General features: G+C 36.2%; 1 protein-coding gene across 1 annotated transcript in view; it reads left to right on the forward strand.

Moving 5' to 3' along the window:
* Positions 1–17,916, forward strand: part of AASDHPPT (aminoadipate-semialdehyde dehydrogenase-phosphopantetheinyl transferase) — a 41,194-nt gene that overhangs the window by 731 nt on the left and 22,547 nt on the right. Inside the window, exon 2 of the mRNA XM_009276958.1 lies at positions 1,116–1,341. Within this exon, the coding sequence (XP_009275233.1) occupies positions 1,116–1,341 (226 nt within the window). The remainder of the gene's footprint in view (positions 1–1,115; positions 1,342–17,916) is intronic.

Below are 17,916 nucleotides of genomic sequence, written 5' to 3' on the forward strand. Positions count from 1 at the left end.
CAGGCTGGCGGGGGGTGGGGCACGGCGGGGGGCAGCTTCACCTCCCTCAGGGCTGGCGGCGTTAGCCCATGGGCGGGACTCAAAGGACCGCGTTGCCCGGCGCCCTCCGTCCCGTCCCTCCCCGCTGCTGCGGCGGGTACGGGTGTCGCCGGCGGGGCCCTGCCCCTCCGCGGGGCCGTGGTGGAGGCTACCGAGGGCTCCTCAGGGCGCGGGCGGAGGCCGCTCCGCCGAGGAGCCCCCTCTGGCGCCACGCGTGGCCCCGGGGCCGGCCCTTTCCCATGGGGACGCGATTGTCTCTCTGCAGATTCAGTATTGCCCAAATTTCTGACTTCTCGTAGGAAAATATGCCCTGCAAGGGCGTTTCAGGAAAGTAAATACGTTATAAAGTATTAATTGCCAGCTCTGCTTACACCTTCACTTAGGAGGAGAAAGGGATGTTTGAAGTCTGCTATTAGTAGTTATTCTGAAAGACTTCACAAACTTTATGTTGTGATGTCAAATTAGGAGACAAAATCAACGTACTCGAGGAGACTATACATGAAGACAGTAGTGTAATGGGTAAGAGAATAAAGCTGTTTTACATAATTCAGGTTTTAATTCTCACATAACAATGTATTAGTAATACAGACTTCTGCGAATTAGTCTGTAAGAAGTTAGTCATCATTTTTAGCTGTTCAGTATTTCATTTAGTGACTAAGTAACCGCATGAATGTACTGAAAGGAAAGCTGTTGAGACAGTTTTACTGTTCGGTGTGGTATAAAAAGTATTCATCTGTGCAATAAAGTATCCTGAGTAAGTAAATAAGGTAGAGAAGGAACTATTTCATGTGATTCTTCTAGGCTGGGACTGCTTTTTTTGGGTCTTGTGTTGTCTTTATGCTAATAGTGATATCAAATGTATTTTATACTTGGGCCTGGTGAACTCTTTTGGTTAAATTTACTTGACATAGGCTTTTATAAAAAGGAGAAATCTAAATGATTTGGCTAAAATATACTCTTACTTTCTATTGGCAATAACAAACACATTTTTTTAGGTAGGTGATTTTCTAGCAACCACAGATATTTTGCACATAGCATAATAGTTCTGTATGAATCACTTCCATTTTATTTCATAGGCTGGTCGCCTGCTGATACGGAAATTAATTGCAGAAAAGTTGTGCATACCTTGGAATGAAATACACTTGCAAAGGACATCAAAAGGAAAACCTTTCCTGGCAAATAACGTATTCAGTATCTATTCGAATTACAACTTCAATGTCTCTCATCAGGGAGATTATGCAGTTCTTGCAGCTGAGCCTGAGCTTCAGGTTGGCATTGATATTATGAAGACTAATTTACCAGGTAATGCATTATGGTGACCAAAGCAGATTCTGTAGTGTTGAAGTGCTGAATATTTTAACGTTTCCCAAAGAACCAATCCGTGTCCTAGAAATTTAGTGTAATTAGAAGAAAGTGTATGAATGTATTGTGTATTTGCTTTTTTTTTAATTGTTAAATGCACTCCTCGTGGTTTATTTAGGGTTTTCTATTATGCCAGATATGGATATATTTCCAGTTTAGAAAAGCAGAACTCTGGAAAAATAAGGTCATGAATCCTGCTACGATACTGGCAGGACTGTCATCTGCAGATATTTTAACTATGGGTTTGCTGTCTGTTAGGTAGAAGCAGGGATGACTTTCCAACTAGGGACAGTGGGATCCATCCCCGTGAGAAATTTGTAGCCTGTGACTGTGAGTGTTACTCCCTTGTCCCATAAGTGTGGACATTGTACATGTCAGCACCAGGCCCAATACTGTAGCAACCTGGCATCGAAGATTTGCTATGAGTGTGCAGAAATCCTCAGTGAGAAGGGATCATGAGGGAACGTTTGAGGTGCCCCTGGTAAAAGACAAATCTTCACAAACTTTAGTTGTTGGCCTGTCTATTTGTATGAAATGTTGTGCTAACCTGACTATAGTAGTAAACTTCAGGACCCAAATTATAAATTAGAATTGTAGCAAAATGTATTTTTAAATACAGTTTTATGAAGATCATTTAGTTCACAAATGTTCGTCGATGCATGACTGGGTTAAAGGAAAAACATACTGGGATTTACAATTTACTGGAATTTTAGTTTTTGAGAATCCTCCTCAAGTGTTTAACCGGATATGACAGTAATAGCTCTGTTCTTAGAAAACCTCTCTTCAGAATCTTCAATTTGTGTACAATACTACACAATTACAAAATAATTTGTGTAGTAAGGTAAAGATTCAAATAAACCCTGACTGGATAACTTTCTCTCTGATTGCTTTACACCTTTTTGATGATTATTACAAGTGTACATTTTTTGATTGGCATGTTTAGCTAGGATGCACAGAAACTTTACTACAATCCAAAGTGAAGTTGTTCTTCTCTGTGACTCAATTCCATCTACTGTAGACCCTCACTCTAAAGATGGTGGTCCGCATGTGGTGCCACACTGTAGCCTGTGGAGGACCCCACACCAGCACAGTTCTGTATTTCGTGACGGGAACTGTGGCCCGTGCATAAGGCGGGGACCTGGAACAGGTACCCCCACAAAGGGACTGCAGTAATGGAGGGCCCAAATACCAGATTAAGCTCGAGGCCAGTGCTTTTATCATAGCTCTTCCAAGCAAAACAAAACGAAGTGATGTCCCAGCTGTGTCCCCTCCCAGTGTCTTGCACACCCCCAGCCTATTTGCTGGGGAGGCAAAGTGACAGAGGCGGCCTTATGCTGTGCAAACGCTGCAGCAGTAGATAAAATACTGGTGTGGCATCAACACTGTTTTAGGCATAGATCTAAAACACAGTGCCGTACAGGCTGCTATGAAAAAAACACCCAGACCCAGTACCCTTGGAAATACTTTGGCTGCATTTGCCACAGGCCTTACCACAAGACTCCCTAATTACTCATTTTAAAAAGCTTTCCCATTTTATCAGGTAAATAGTGAGAATCAAAACGTTCCAACATTCTTCATTGTATTTTAAGCTTTTCTTGGGAAATGAAAAATTAGAAGTCATTTATACATGCTGTATATGGAGGTAGGGATATCTTGTATGCTCTGCTGTCATTTTATGCATCTGGAAATGTAGCTGGCATTTTAAAGACACGTTGCCAATGTCCAGCTGACAAATCTTATGAAAGGTGATAAACTCTCCTTCTGAAAGTAGGAAATAATTGTAAAGAGTAGAGGTTTAACTTTACATTTAGGTTTAGAAACCTGTTTTTGTATTACTTCTCCATTTTGGAATATAATGCATTCAGCTTTGTAAGGGAATATATTCTTAGTTCTTTTCCAGTTAATAGAAAAAAATATCTTTTAGCTTCAATATTAGCTGGCTTTATTGGGAAGAAAAAAAAAAATCTCATCTCTACTCCTTCCTTTCTCTTGTATTTTTTACTTATTTATTCACTATTCGTTTCTCATTTCCCTCATGTTAAATCGCTGAAATAGTGGATAACTCAATGTCCATTGATTTATTGCTCATTCTGCAGGCAGTGTCAGAACAAATCAAGGTTCTTTTACCTTGTGTCTGAGTGTATTCTTCATTCAGTGTCCCTAGTCACTGCTGTCATAAGAGGTGTGGAATCAAAGTTAGGCCATCAGTATATATTGTTGCTTACTCTTAGTTATGTTAACTTTAACAAGCTAAATTTAGGAAAAAATTATCTTGAGTTCATCCTATCGATGATGTTTTGGTTGCTATTCTGCTTCTGTCACATAGCTTTTTGATTGCCTGTCCTAGGGTTTCCAAATAACAACATGAAGCTGAAGTTTAAAGTAGGATTTGGTATCAGGGAAAGAGTTTAATCTCAGCAGAAATGTAGGAAAAGCGGTGAAACCAAACTCAATTTTTAGTTAAGTAAAAACAGGTTTTAGATACAACATTCAGTTCTTAACTTCTTCAGTAGCAAGAGAGGCTCCTGCCAACGTGTCCTAGAACTGTTGATAGCAGCAGTCATGACCTCTTACCATAAAGCAAATGTTGTCACATCCCCCTGGGCAGCTGCACTCAGCAGCTGTGTGGATTTCATTTCTGAATATGAGCTGGTGAGACTAAGTAACACTTTGAGATCTGATTCAAACAGGCTTCGGTGTTTTTACCCACAGGGAGAAAAAATGGTGATTATTCTGGAGATGCTTGTGATTCCAAAGACTAAATGATGGAATTAAATTAGTGCTTTTGTAATAAACTGATACTGCAAACCTATGTATCCAGATGACCAATCTGAAATGAGCTAGTGACAGATGCAGCCTGCTAGGATTCCTGAACATGGGTCCTTTATCCACCTTTATCCATGGCTACTTTATCCACCTCTCCCTCTTTTGTCAGAGGTCTAGGTATGTATTAACAGAAAAAGGGGCTGTTAGGGCAAGTCATTGTATCCACACTCTGAATTCATGGTGGCAAGCTTCACAGTGTATACAGAGGAGTAAAAAATGCATTGTTACAAAATTTCTGGCTTTTCTTTCCAAGATCTGAAGTTCCGCACCTAGCATAGTCTGTCCTGAAGTAATTTAGCTGTCAACAGCTTGTATGCATCTTTTCTATCTTTGGATAAGGAGAGAAATGAACTTCAATGCTTGGCATTATGCATAAGAAATAACTGTCATAAGTGTGTCAGCGCCTGGTTGTGCAGTTGTTTTCCACATTACATAACTTTACATAAATATTTGTGAATTAAATAAAAAAAAAAAAACTCAGGTTCCAAATTTTAAAGAGGTTTTGTTTATGGCCATACATCTTCCTTTTTGGAATTATAATTTGTATTTTTGGAAAAGAAATATGCTAGCAATGAAAACTTAGTAATTGTATGTGGGAAAGTGAGCCAGCAAATAAGTAATATTAAGGATAGAATTTTAAATTTCAGTCTCTGTAATATGAGCTAAAGCTAGCAGTTCTTTCACCTAAAATTTTGCTGAGAAAGATTTTTGTCTTAGTAGAATTACCTGGAACTGTTTTTACCGCTATGCTATGAATATATAACTTTGACTTTGCCAGTATTGTTTTATCTCATAGTTCCACTGAGTGGTGCTCCTGCTCTGCAGTTGCTAGGTACATTATATTTCCAAGAGTGAATCCACTATAAATCTCTTTCTCTGGAATAGCTACAAGGACAAAGAGTTCCCTACGTACAAAGTACATTACAGTAGTTTTTTGGGTTTTTTTCAAAGGCTTGTTTAAATACAAAGTACTTCTGTGATGCTATCCAACAGAATCTTGACTGAGGTCTCCAATATTCTAGTTCTTATATCCCTTTATTGTTCAGCCAGTGAACAAAATATGCAGTGCAAATATACAATAGAGTATCTTGCAGCTGAAAGTTTCGAGAAATACGCTATTAAATTGTGTGCTAGCATGTAACAAGGAGACCTAGTGCACATAAACACTTTATGTCACTTCTTAATCTGTGCTATTTTTGTTTTACTTATGTGCAATAAGAAGCCACCTCTTTCCATATTACTTTTGCTGCATTATTAAAAATCTGAGAAATGAAACTACTGCAAGACGTAGCCTTCTTCGAAGGTGAGGGCAGGCCACACAAGGAGCTATTCTTAGCAGTGCAAATAGAGACAGTTCTACAAAAGTTCCACAGGTATGCAACAGTTTATCACCTTTTTTCCTCTATTCAGATATTGGACTAAATAATGTAGTGATGATATAAAAGGAAAATGTCCTCTTTAGGTATTGTGTGGTGTTGCCTTTTGGTTATCCGGCAGGTTATTGTTGTAGATTTAAAATCAGGCTTTCAGTTTACTTGTTTTTGAAGAATTACTGAGATCAATGATTTTTTTTCTTCTCTTTACATCAGTTTAAGATGAACTCTTGAATCATTTGGGAAAATGCACACTGTACTGTAAATTTGTTAATGGAAGTAATTGTGGACATTATTTGACAAGAGAGGTAATGCATATAAAATTATTTTAACCCTTTCACAAAAGAAATGAGAAGGATTCTCACAGTACTACTAACTCCTGTGGAAAAACTCAGCTTGTGATAACGTATTTGATTTTTAACTTCTGGACAAGAAATTTTGCAACAAGTGTCAACTTGGTTTAAGTGGTGTGTGGGATGTTGATTTACCAGTCACTTAAACCCTTGTAAAGTAGAACATTCTCAGAGACTTAGGAAATAATTATAGCTTAATAAAGATCGCTTTGTGCATTTGAAAAAGGTTTAGATCTTAGGTTCAAGAGCTTTCCTGCTGTGCAAGTGAATTTCTTTTCAGTAATGCAATTTTTTAGCTTCGATGGAATTACAAAGGTAAATAAATTAACAGTTCATTCCTGATCTTTCATAATCAGCCTGCCATCTTTCTTACCTATTGCTTTACAGTTACTTTGATCCAGACATCCCCAATCTCATTGTAATTCCAGAATTAAGTATTTGACATGCAATAAAGTTAGCTTTTCTCATTAATCTTTCGGTTTTATGCTAGGTTTGCTTATTAAAAGACACAAAACGGTAAGTTTTCTGCATGTGAATTGTACAGACAATTCATTTGATCTAAAAATACTTCCTGAAATGCTTTTTTAAGAAAGTAGGCTATTATGTGCAAACACCTATTGTTTGAAACTGTTTTTCTCTGAGGCAAAGAAATATAGACAGAACTTAATTAATTTTTCTCTTCTTATTCTCATTATTTCGTCATTGAGGTGAGATAATACAGGAGATGATAGAGATCTTCAAATCAGAGAGATGTCACACATGAATCAGAGTATCTAAGTCCCACACGAAGAAGCTAAATACCATGCTTCAGTCTAGCTAGTGGAGGAAAGCACTCTCTCTCTAGCCAGTCATAAACTTTGTGCCATTTCTTCAGGTAGTCATAAACTAAATTGAGAGTTAGGCACACCTACATCATAGTTAAGATATTTGGCATGTCTTTTACCTAGCAACCGTGTTCAAGTTTTTGAACTTGTAATGCCTTTTTAATTGCTGCTTTTCAGCTTTTGCAATAAGAATTTCTTGACCTAGAAAGAAATGCCAAACCAGATTGTTCTTTGGAGTGCTTTTGTCCTTCTTAAGGTGCCTTAACTGTACCTTAAGCAAAGTTTCAATTGTTTTTGTTTTTATTGTTGTATTTCAATAAATCTCATAGCAGCAATCAGCATCTAATCTTTTACTACAAGAGATAATTGCCAAATTATTAGCTAATGGTACAGCTATAGATACGTAGATGCACTGTTTGGGATGAAGAAATTGACAAAGAATTTAGGTTAAATGTTACTTCTAATTGATTAAGGAAGTCAGAATTTATAAATATGAAAACAGATCATTTTTAGATGTAAAGTAGTGTTAAAACAGCTAACTAATATCCTTGTTGAACTAATGAATGATAATGGTCATATGACTTACACTGAGTAAACAGGGAGGAATTTCTTTGTTCTTGTTTAATTTGAAAATGGGAAGAAAGCCATCTTAAACATACTCTTAAAGAATACATATTATGTAGCAGTTTCATTGTTGTGCTTTATTTAGTCACATCTCTAACACTGTTTTAACCTAGAATTACATCACGTTTGTAAAAACGCTTGCACGTTCTGATAACTGATTAAGCACCAATGCTTGATAAACTGTGAAAGGAAAATTTGATATTGTGATTGAATCTCCTCTTTGAGGGGAAATTGTTTCTTTCTAAAAAGACTATCTTAGTCCTTTATGATTGTTTTTTAATAGGAAAACATAAAACCATTTGCATTAAAACAAAAAACCGATAGCAAAATGTAGAACAGTAAAAATGAACTTGTAGAGAATAGCTATGTTTAAAATGAGGGATAAATTAACAATGAAGAAAGCAAAAAAAACTTACACCAGCAACTTTTAGTAAAAATAAGAGGTGGAACAAAGAGAAGCTATAAGAATGCTTGTCTGGTTTTGGGTTGTTGGGTTTTTTTGCTGGAGTATCCTTCTGCACACTGAATTTACAATAATCACAATTTATTCCATAATTGGTCTTTTGGAAAATTAAGTTATACATTCAAAATGAGGGGCTAAAAAAAATCTCTTTTTTTTTTTTTTAACAAAACCAAAATTACTTCTCAGCCCACACTAATGACAGTTAGCTTTGGCTTTCCAAATTAAGAAAGTCTAGCAGAAAGATGTGACAGGAGAGCCAAGATTAAGTCATTATTATGTAGGTATTATGAATTTGCCTTCCGAGGAGTTTCTTGCTAGCACTGCCCATTTCCAATAGTTTCAGCTCTACAGATACATATATTTGTTGCAAGAGTTGGAAAATAGAGGCTGTCTTTATTCTGTGTTGTCAAAAGCTTATTTGGATGTTGTCTGTGCAAGAATTAGTTTGGAGCTCTTATTAGTTTCACGGTTGGGAGATAATGTTTTAGAGACAGATTTGCAGATTTTTAGGCTGACTTATGAAATGGTAGAAATATATCTTAAATATTTTACATCTCCCTTCAACCTGTTAAAAAAAAGTAGTTTCGACTGGATTCCCCTAATGTATTTCCTTTCTAAGAGAAATTTTTATTTTTAACAAGGCAAATATATCTATATTTCCTCACTGGAGGTGACAGGTTACTGCTGTTATGTCAGATTTTCAGGAAAGTTTAGGACCAGGAGACTTTTGCTACTTCTATAATATTTGTCTACTATGTTCTTGCCTTATATCAGGTTGTAAGTTCTAGGCATTCATGCCTGTGTTATGTGCGGAGTTGCTTTCTGATGGAAAATCCAATCTTGTAGTGCATTAAGAAATTGTTACTTGCCCTGTATAGTTTTCTGTCTGTTCATCAGAATTGTTGGGTTTTGTAAAAAAAAAAAAAATTAATAAAACATAGCAAACACTTGGAGATAGTATCTACAAGAGTAGGTATAACTGATACAGGTGAACGGACCATTGAAGTTAATCAGTTTTTCAGTTGTGGGCCATGCTCTGCTTTTGCCACGTTGCAATACATTTATCTTCCTCTTGCATCTTTTCTTGTATAGCCTGTTGGCTGGATAAAAGACAGCTCCTGCAGTGGCTGGTCTAGAGCTATGCAGAAGTTGATTTGTGTGTTGATAGTGTGGGAAGGATGCAGGGGGCTGACATGCTGAATGACTAGCTGACTGCTGTCTCTTCTCTGTGGGAAGACCAAATAAAACATGCTGGGTTTTAGCTGTCAAGTGGGCCAAAGAGTCTTTCAGTTGCTGGCAAGCCAAACCAATGGCTTTACAAGGTGTGTTTTTTAAAGCATGTTTTTACAAGGTTACTTTCACTGTCATATAGGAGAGATTGATTCCCGAATTTAAAACACTAATGCTTCTTCTGTCATCTTGCGGGGTTTTTTGGACTTCATTTTGAAGGGGGAAAAGAGGGAAGGACGGTGTGTACACAGAAGTGGGGATGTTTTAAGTGTGAAAATGATAAAGGGACATTTTTACTGCATCTGGCTGTGAGATTCATGTTCTGGGACAGGCTTCTGTGCAGTGTGCTGACTCCTGCCATCACAAGGAACTCTGTTCAGTGGCTTCATTACTGCAGTAGGATATTGTGATGTGGAAGAACATAGTCCCAGAGTGTGTGTGTCTCAATATTGAGGACTATTTCCACACTGAACACTGACTTTAGAAGAGAGATCTCTCATTGGACTCTTTCAGGGAAACCAGCTCAATCTGAATCAGCTTGTGCTTTCTAAGGTCACAGAGCTTCCTAGGGGGAAAAGAATTGCATTAGTCAAATTAAGGAGGTGTTAGGAAGTGCGAATCATGTAGTCAAATTCATGTGAAAGGTGGAGATGACTTAGGTACTGAGAATTGGCTTTTTCCCCCTCTTTTGTCCAATATAACATTTATATACCAAGTACCAAGATGAACCCAATGCACTCCCAGGTTCTGCAGTGGTACCAGTTTCTAGAGATGGGAATACTCTCCCTATAATCACATTTTCACTGAAGTACCTACCCTTTCCTGCTACTATTATCTCAATACTTTTATGGTTCAGTAACAGCCATTAGCAATACCATGTGAGTGATGTTGTTTTGCAGTATATCTGATTAAATACAAAGATAGAACTGAGTGTCATCCCCCTTGTGCTGGAATTTCTGCCTATGCATCTCACAGCAGCACCATATATATATACATATATATGCATGCATATATATATATACACGCATACTAGTATATATGTGTATGTATGCTTGTATGTATATACATACATATGTATGCTTTTTATATACATATATATGAATATGTGTGTGTAGATATATATGTACACACACACACATTGTATATTGTATACTGTGAGAGTTAATTTGATTTCTCTTTAGAGTTATGAAGTGATCCAGTTTTGACATTGGGTTGTCATCCTCAGAGCAGTGGGTGTTTGCTTGTCTGTTTTCTGGGAATAGTAGATGGTATTAAGTGGTAGATTTTTTTCAAAATATTTATTTTTAAGCAAAGGATTAGTTGTCAAAGCTTTCAGTCAATGGAATCTTTCTGTATGTGTAGAAAGGCCCCCTAGTACATTATTTCCTAAAATGTGATAAAATGAGAGATCTGGTGGCTTGGTAGTACTACTGTAGAATAAGGTTATAGATGGTCAGGCACATATCTTATATGTGGATGCTATTGCACTAGCAATATCTTGAGGTTTTTGCTGTCTTTTTAAAGAGTAACAGAAGAAGATCTAGCTCCATTAAAACATGTTATGTCCCCAAATGTCTCTTATCCTTAAAGAGATCTGAGCATGTTTCACTTTTTTTGACCTTTTTTTACATCTGTAGTTGTTTCCTCACAATTCACAACCATAATGGCTTCATAAAAGAAAGTCTATTTTTATGTTTGTTTAGATTTGGGGGGGGTTGTGTTTATTTTTAGTGTGATGCGTGGTAACCTCATGAGTGTTGAAAGGAAGTAGAGTTCCTGCTGTTCTGACAAAATGGAATGATTGCTCTAACCGTTTGATATGTTCTATAATGGAAAACTGGTTAAAATGCCATTTTCATGGGTAACTTACCTTTTTGCTGAAATACTGTGGCTACCTAGAGCTCTGCTAGCTGTGGTCATACAACCTCTTGGAAAGAGCTTAAGCAAGTAAAAGATATAAACATGGACATAGACAAGTTAAGAAAGAGTTTCTTCTTTTATTACTGCTCATTATCTTTTTTACTATTACTGTTTTGTTAGAAGTAAGTACATTTCATTAAAAGGATTTGGGGTTCCTGAATCATCTTAGTGATTAAGACCCCGTGTATTTTAAATACTTTTATTTTCTCTACTCAGAAGCAAGCTAAAACCACACACTTGCACCCAGGTGTGATTGTGTCGGTAAGCTCTTCAATGGCAAGTATATATTACAGTTAAATGTTTCACATAGAAAGAACATGTAAAAGTATTCTGGAGTCCGAACAAAATCTGAGAGGAACAAAATCTGAGAGGATCTGGCATTTTTTGTATTTTCAGAATGAATGACAAAAAGCATATATCTGTTGCAGACCATACACTACCTGTCTGTAAATTGATCAGATGTGATGTATCCAGTCAATAGCTTGTGAGTTTTCTTCAATTTTTTTTAATCTGAGCCATACCTGTGTCAAAATTGCTATTTCTCCAGTGCAGTTGTGGAGGTAGAGCTATCTAATCCATTACGATTCTTTACTTTCTTTTGTTTAACATTGACTATCAGGGCCCCTTGCTTAAATATTCATCACTGCTGTTAGACCCAGTCATAGTAATGTAATGGAAACATTAGCAGTTTCTCTAATATTACAAAGACTTAACAATCCTAACTGCAGAGAAAATATGAAACATTATCAAATTATGTCAGTCTTTTTATGACTTTTCCATTTTTACAATCTGGGAAATGTTGAGTAATTCAAAGGAGGCAACCTCAAATTTTCTGACATTCTAAAGTTAACGCTGCTTCTCTGAGGTACACCAAGATAAAACGTATCATCAGTAGTTACATGATGAGAATGGATGTTTAACATATATATCACTGGGAGAATTGCAGGATAATGGCAGGAAGCGGAGAGGTCACAGAACGCAAATCCAATTTCCAATTCACACTAAAGCTGTGTGAGCTAATAGAGTTAAAAAACATGCTTTGTTAATTTTCTATCTGGTTCTTCTAAGTTAGTAATTTATCTAGCTAATTATTTGTCCTGTGTTGTCAGTTTCTAAACAGCTGTACACAGGTTAGTTGATATTAATAAACAATTAGGACTTGGGCATCATTGCAGAAGAAATGTTTTCTCTGTATCAGTTTACTTTGGTTTCCTTTAGAGATAGTAAAACATGATCAAATATGGCTTGTGTCCTACAGCAAAAGGACTGTCAGCCCAAGAGTCCAGGACTCACAACTTATTCATCCTATAGTTTGTTAGTTTGCAGGATTTATAGCTAGCCTGTGTTTCACTTTATTAAGTAGATTGATCTGTTCATACTTCAGTCTCTCATTTTGCTGGGTAGTACGTTTCACATTGTCACTAGGCCTGTTTGCCATCTGAAAGTAAATTGATATGTATTGGTTAGATACTAGTTCTTGATCACCGACCTGTTCCTTTCATGCAGCTCAAGGCAGTTAGGAGTCTGTTAGCATTCTAGGGTTTGGTTGTTTTGTTTGTTTGGTTTGGTTTTTTTTCAGGGGATTAGTTGATCAATGAGCTGGCAGTAGTAGCTTTTAGTTTCCATAGTTTTGGATATAGACCGCAATATAAGCTAGTTAGTTTGTATCTGACTAAAACAATTTGAAGACTCTAAAAGCGGTAAAAACTGAAGTGAGGAAGGTCAGTCATCTACTCTTCTCATTATTTTAGAGAAGGCATGTCATGGTTTTAGTAACTTCAGGTACAACAGGACAGTTACTACCGTTGTTAAGTGTAGATTGTATTAGCAAAACTGATTTATGATTGACCTGATGTTTGTAACAGTGTAAACAAAATACCAGTTTGAAGGCTTCTGTATTAGCTCTATGGATAGTAATCTTTGCTATTAATAGCGTCATAATTTGCATGGATCTTAATTCTGATTGTCTTTTATCTTCCTACAAATGCAGCTTGTTTGGCTTTTTTATCAGGTGGAAAAATGGGGAAAAATTACCCTGCATTTATCTATTATTTCTAAAGCATTTTCTCAAATAGCACTAGGGAATATAGTAGGTTTTCTTATTCTGCACTCCTCCGTCTTTTTAAAATCAATCTTTTGTATCTGGTCTGAGGTTTTGCTGTTTTACAGGGAAAATGCAAAGCAGATTTTGGGCCTAGTCTTTACAAAAAATTATTAAAATACCCAGTTGTCATTGCAGTGGAAAAGATGGCATTATATATTTCAATGTATATAGTTTGTGCAAAAAAATCGAAAATGCACACACATAAGCACACATACGTATATGCACACTTATCTGTATATAGCATGTTTACTTTCCAGGTTTAATATTGTACTCTTTTCCAGTACCACTCACTATTTCTTCTCACTCTTCCTGAAATTTCCAGGGTATTGTGTCTTTTTAATTTAATGAAGAAATTTAACTTTTGGTTTAGATTTTTTTTTTAAATGCATAGAAGACAAATTTTGATATTATTCAGATTATATTTTTAAGGATCTAATGTGCTTTAAAGTTTATTAGCAGGGAATAATAGCTCTATGTAGATAAGAAATTGATTGCCTTCACAGCTGTGTTAATTTTACATTTAACTTGTTCTGTGAACTATTCTGGTTTCAAATCTGCCTTATGATGTGATACGGGTGTGAGGTTTAAGTGTCTGTAAATTAAAGAAAAAACAATGAAAATATATCTTGGTCTCAAGGATAAAACCTCTAGCTTCTCTTGTGAATATCAAACTAATTTAGACACCAACTGGAGGAACTGGTCAGAGATTTGCTGGATGCCTTTCCTCTGTTGGCTACTCTTCCCTAAGAAGGAGGTTAATGAGTGTTATGGGAAGGAGGCAGAGCTCTACATATTCTAGGGAAAAAGGACTTTTAAAGCTAGGACATTGAATAGCTAAAACATCCAGTCAGTGTTGTTCTAATGCAAATGAACATACAGGTTTGTATTTGTTAGGCAATCAGATACTGGGACAAATTGTCAGTTAATTGGATATTATGAAAAGAAGCTATTTATTAGAGTTTTCTAGTTGACTCTCTTGCTTTTCAGCAAGATGATCCAATGTGAAAACCAAAACTGCTTCCAATATTTAGAGGTTGTCATGCTCTGTAACAAATTTTTCAAGTGTGGAGTTTAAAGTAGACTAGAGAAATGCTGTCAGAATTTTAGTTATTATGAACAAATGCAAAAAGAAAGAATGTGCAACAGTTTGTGTAAAGGTGAGAAAATGAGTGAACTATAAAAACATACGAATGAAAATCTATTTTCAAATAAGAGAGAAGGGGCAATATAATTCTGCTCAGTATTAAAAAGAATTAAAGTTTGTTTCCCAGTTTCTCTTGAACAGAAGCTATATAAATTTTGAACAGTATATTAACTGTAAGTTAGGAAATTAAGTGGCATAGGTGACTAAGAAGTATCTATACAAAGCATTGGAAATAGTTTTAAAGTTTATATTGCCAGGAATTACCACATTCAAAATTTGTAGCTGTTAACTTAATTTCATAAGGTTTATAGTGAAGTTATTTTGTTGATGACCGAACAGATATATACATTTCTGAAAAGAAAAAAAACTCTTATCAATAACATTTTTATGATTAGGCTTCTATACTAAATAAAAATCTTATTTTTAAGGTATTAATAGAGGGTAATTGTGAAAAGAGATATGTTAGATTTTTGACAGAATACTTACAGTAATCAATACATTCAATTTCAAAACAAGAAAACTCTTAGTCACAGTGGGGCTTATTTTCATTAATCGCTTCTACCCAGGCAAGTTTGGTTTCATGTTTAACTCAAAAATATCATCCCTACCATCCCACACTCTTGTCATGTTAATAACTTTTGTGCCATTGGCTCAGTTTTTCTGTCTGCTGAAATGCACTTTCTCAATTCCCTATAGAATCTAAACCAGCATTTTTCTCATTTCTCTTTTTTTTTTTTAAACCTTTTATCCAGTATTTTCATAGATCTGCTCCTATCACAATTTTTCTTCTCTTAGAGAAAACCAGCAAAAGGTGAGTGGCTGTTCTTTCAAAGAGTTTTAATAGTTGATGTGGATATGTTTCTTTTCCCATTAATCATAAGCCATCTGTGGAACAAGCTTCCTGTTCTGCTTCCAACTCCACTTATTTTTCAAATGTCTTATGAAAACATGTCTTATCTCTCATGTATTCCTAAAATCACAAAATTGAATTTATTCCATTTCAGTGATGAACCCCCACCTAGTTAGATGCTTGACCAATCAGATAAATATTGTGCAATTTCCTAATGCTCACTGATTTAAATAAGTAATTTACATACATATTTTTTCTGAAGTGCACACATTGTGTTACAGGAATCTCACTTTACCACTGAGATGGACAAGATTACTGTAAGTATATTGGATTTATTGGAATCAGAATCTAAATTCTGATTCTTCAGATGCTGTAAATATGACTTACAAGAAGGAATATTTGAAATGCAGTTTTGAGCATTTCAATTAAATTTTTCCACATAGTTGTATCCCCAGCTAATTTTTCAGCTCAACGTTTAAGTGCTTTTTTGAATAACCCTGAACACTGGGAAAGCAGTGCTGGATTGCATTAGCAAGGGCTCAGTACTGTATGAACCTATCTGTGTGGTGTCTGCTCTGGAGCTTGTTAGCATATGGATGTTTAGAAGCACAGAGGAATCAGATGTGCAGTTTTCCACAACCTGCATAGGCATATCTTAAAGGAATCCTTTTTCTTTACTGCTGCAAGTTAAATAAGAACTAGTAGTACAATTACACAAGTTTCAATGAGTGTCTGGCCTTATCATTGTTCACTGAAAATGTAAAGACAGAAAGTATTCCTGGAAGTATTTGTATTATATGTGTGCGTTACAATAAAAGCATTTGTTCCTTCAGAGAATGTGTTTTTCAGTTTTTTACTGTCAGTTCATTTTTATCATGCTTCTCCCATTCATAGATCTTTATTAGAGAATTTTCTTAGAATTTGCTCTTATACAAACTTTAGTATTTTTCTGCATTAAGGATTTTAGAGCATTTATGTACCAGAATTCCACCTGCATAAATACATACATGTACACTGCAGCCAAATTTCTCTTAGAGGATTGGTATCATCTTGTAGAGAAGAAGAAAACACTGCACAGTGAAGTGCAGATACTAAGTTCACATTTTTAGTTAGTTAACAAAAGTCTGAAGGTAAAACGAAAACCTGACTACGTTTATGAGAATGTTTATCATATTATGTCAGTTTTGTGGTGAATACTTTGCAAGTCTTGGGGAAGATCCTCTGAAATTTTTAAAAGTACTTTTAAGAATAATTTAATATGTCAGGTTGATAACCCTCATAAATACTTCTTTGTCTTGCCTTTATTTCCTATCAGAGTTCCAACTTGCATTCCAGTTTCTTTTGTATTCTGTTACATGGTCTTTGTATTTTTCTTGTAGGAAATATTGTGGCTTCACAAAGATCATTAAAATATTGGGGCACATTTTTTCTTTATTCACTTAAATTTTACAGAGTAGGCTTTGAGATTACCAAAAATGTTTAGCACTTTTCCTAAACTTCCCTGAGAGAAAAATATAGTCTGTAAACACAGGAGGAAAAATACTTAAGAAGGTCTTAGAAAGTTAACGTCAGAATAGGAAGCTCAGTTGTTCAGTGAAGAACCCAACTGAAAGGTGATTAACTGGTACCCTGTCTTGCCCTGTGCTTCAAATGGTCATCTGTAGACTATACCGTGTGTAATCCAAAACTGTATCTGAAATAGCTGTTAGCTCTAAAGTATGCATACTGGAATAATTTGGCATGAAAGCTTTTTGGTGTATTTTTAATGAAATATAATTATTTTTAAACTAGAACTTGGATAATTAATGTATTGAAATGGTCACAGAAATAAGTTCAAGTGCTTGTATAATTGTTGATAGATGAGTTTATTTCTGAAGCAGCATGCAAATTGGAGGTAATTTAGAAATGCAAATTTAAAACCAACTGAATAGTTGCTATATGGGACTTGTTCCCATTCTTTCAAAGAAAGTTTTGTAAATTGTAGTGAGTATGTTTGAGGATTTTTTGCTCAAAGTAAAAGCAGAAAAGGTAACATCTAAAAGAAGACTTTCTACTGCTTCTAGTTTTGTCCCCTCCTCATCCCCCAGGTCATGAGACACATGGGAACATTGGGGAAGGTTTAGTGAAGGGCCACCAAGGTGATTAGAGGGTTGGGGAATTTGACCTATGTAGAAATGTTGATGGAGCTGGGTTTGTTGAGCCTGAAGAGGGGATCTGAGGAGGGGAATCTAATCACAGTTTGTCTGAAAGGTAGCTGTAGAGAAGATGTAGGTAGCTGTCTTCATGAGGGTGCACAGGGACAGGGCAAAAGGCAACAGGCTTAGGTTGCTTCAGGGGAAATTCTGTCTGGATAAAAGAAAACAACTCTTTACCATGAGAACAGTAAAACACTGGAATAAGTTGCCCAGAGAAGGGGTGAAAGACTCTGCTTGACAGGGCCACGAGTAACCTAATACAAGGCTCTGTTTTCAACAGAATATTGGACCAGATGGTCTCCAGACCATTCTCATAGTATAGAATCATAGAATCATTAAGGTTGGAAAAGACCTCTAAAATCATCGAGTCCAACTGTCAACCCAACACCACCATGCCCACTAAACCATGTCCCTAAGCGCCTCATCTACACGTCTTTTAAATACCTCCAGGGATGGGGACTCAACCACTTCCCTGGGCAGCCTGGTCCAATGTTTCACCACTCCTTCAGTAAAGAATTTTTTCCTCACGTCCAATCTAAACCTCCCCTGGCGCAACTTGAGGCCATTTCCTCTCGTCCTATCGCTTGTTACTTGGGAGAAGAGACCGAC

Source organism: Aptenodytes forsteri, unplaced genomic scaffold (assembly GCF_000699145.1).
Source record: "Aptenodytes forsteri isolate BGI_AS27 unplaced genomic scaffold, ASM69914v1 Scaffold354, whole genome shotgun sequence".
NCBI classification, from domain to species: domain Eukaryota; kingdom Metazoa; phylum Chordata; class Aves; order Sphenisciformes; family Spheniscidae; genus Aptenodytes; species Aptenodytes forsteri.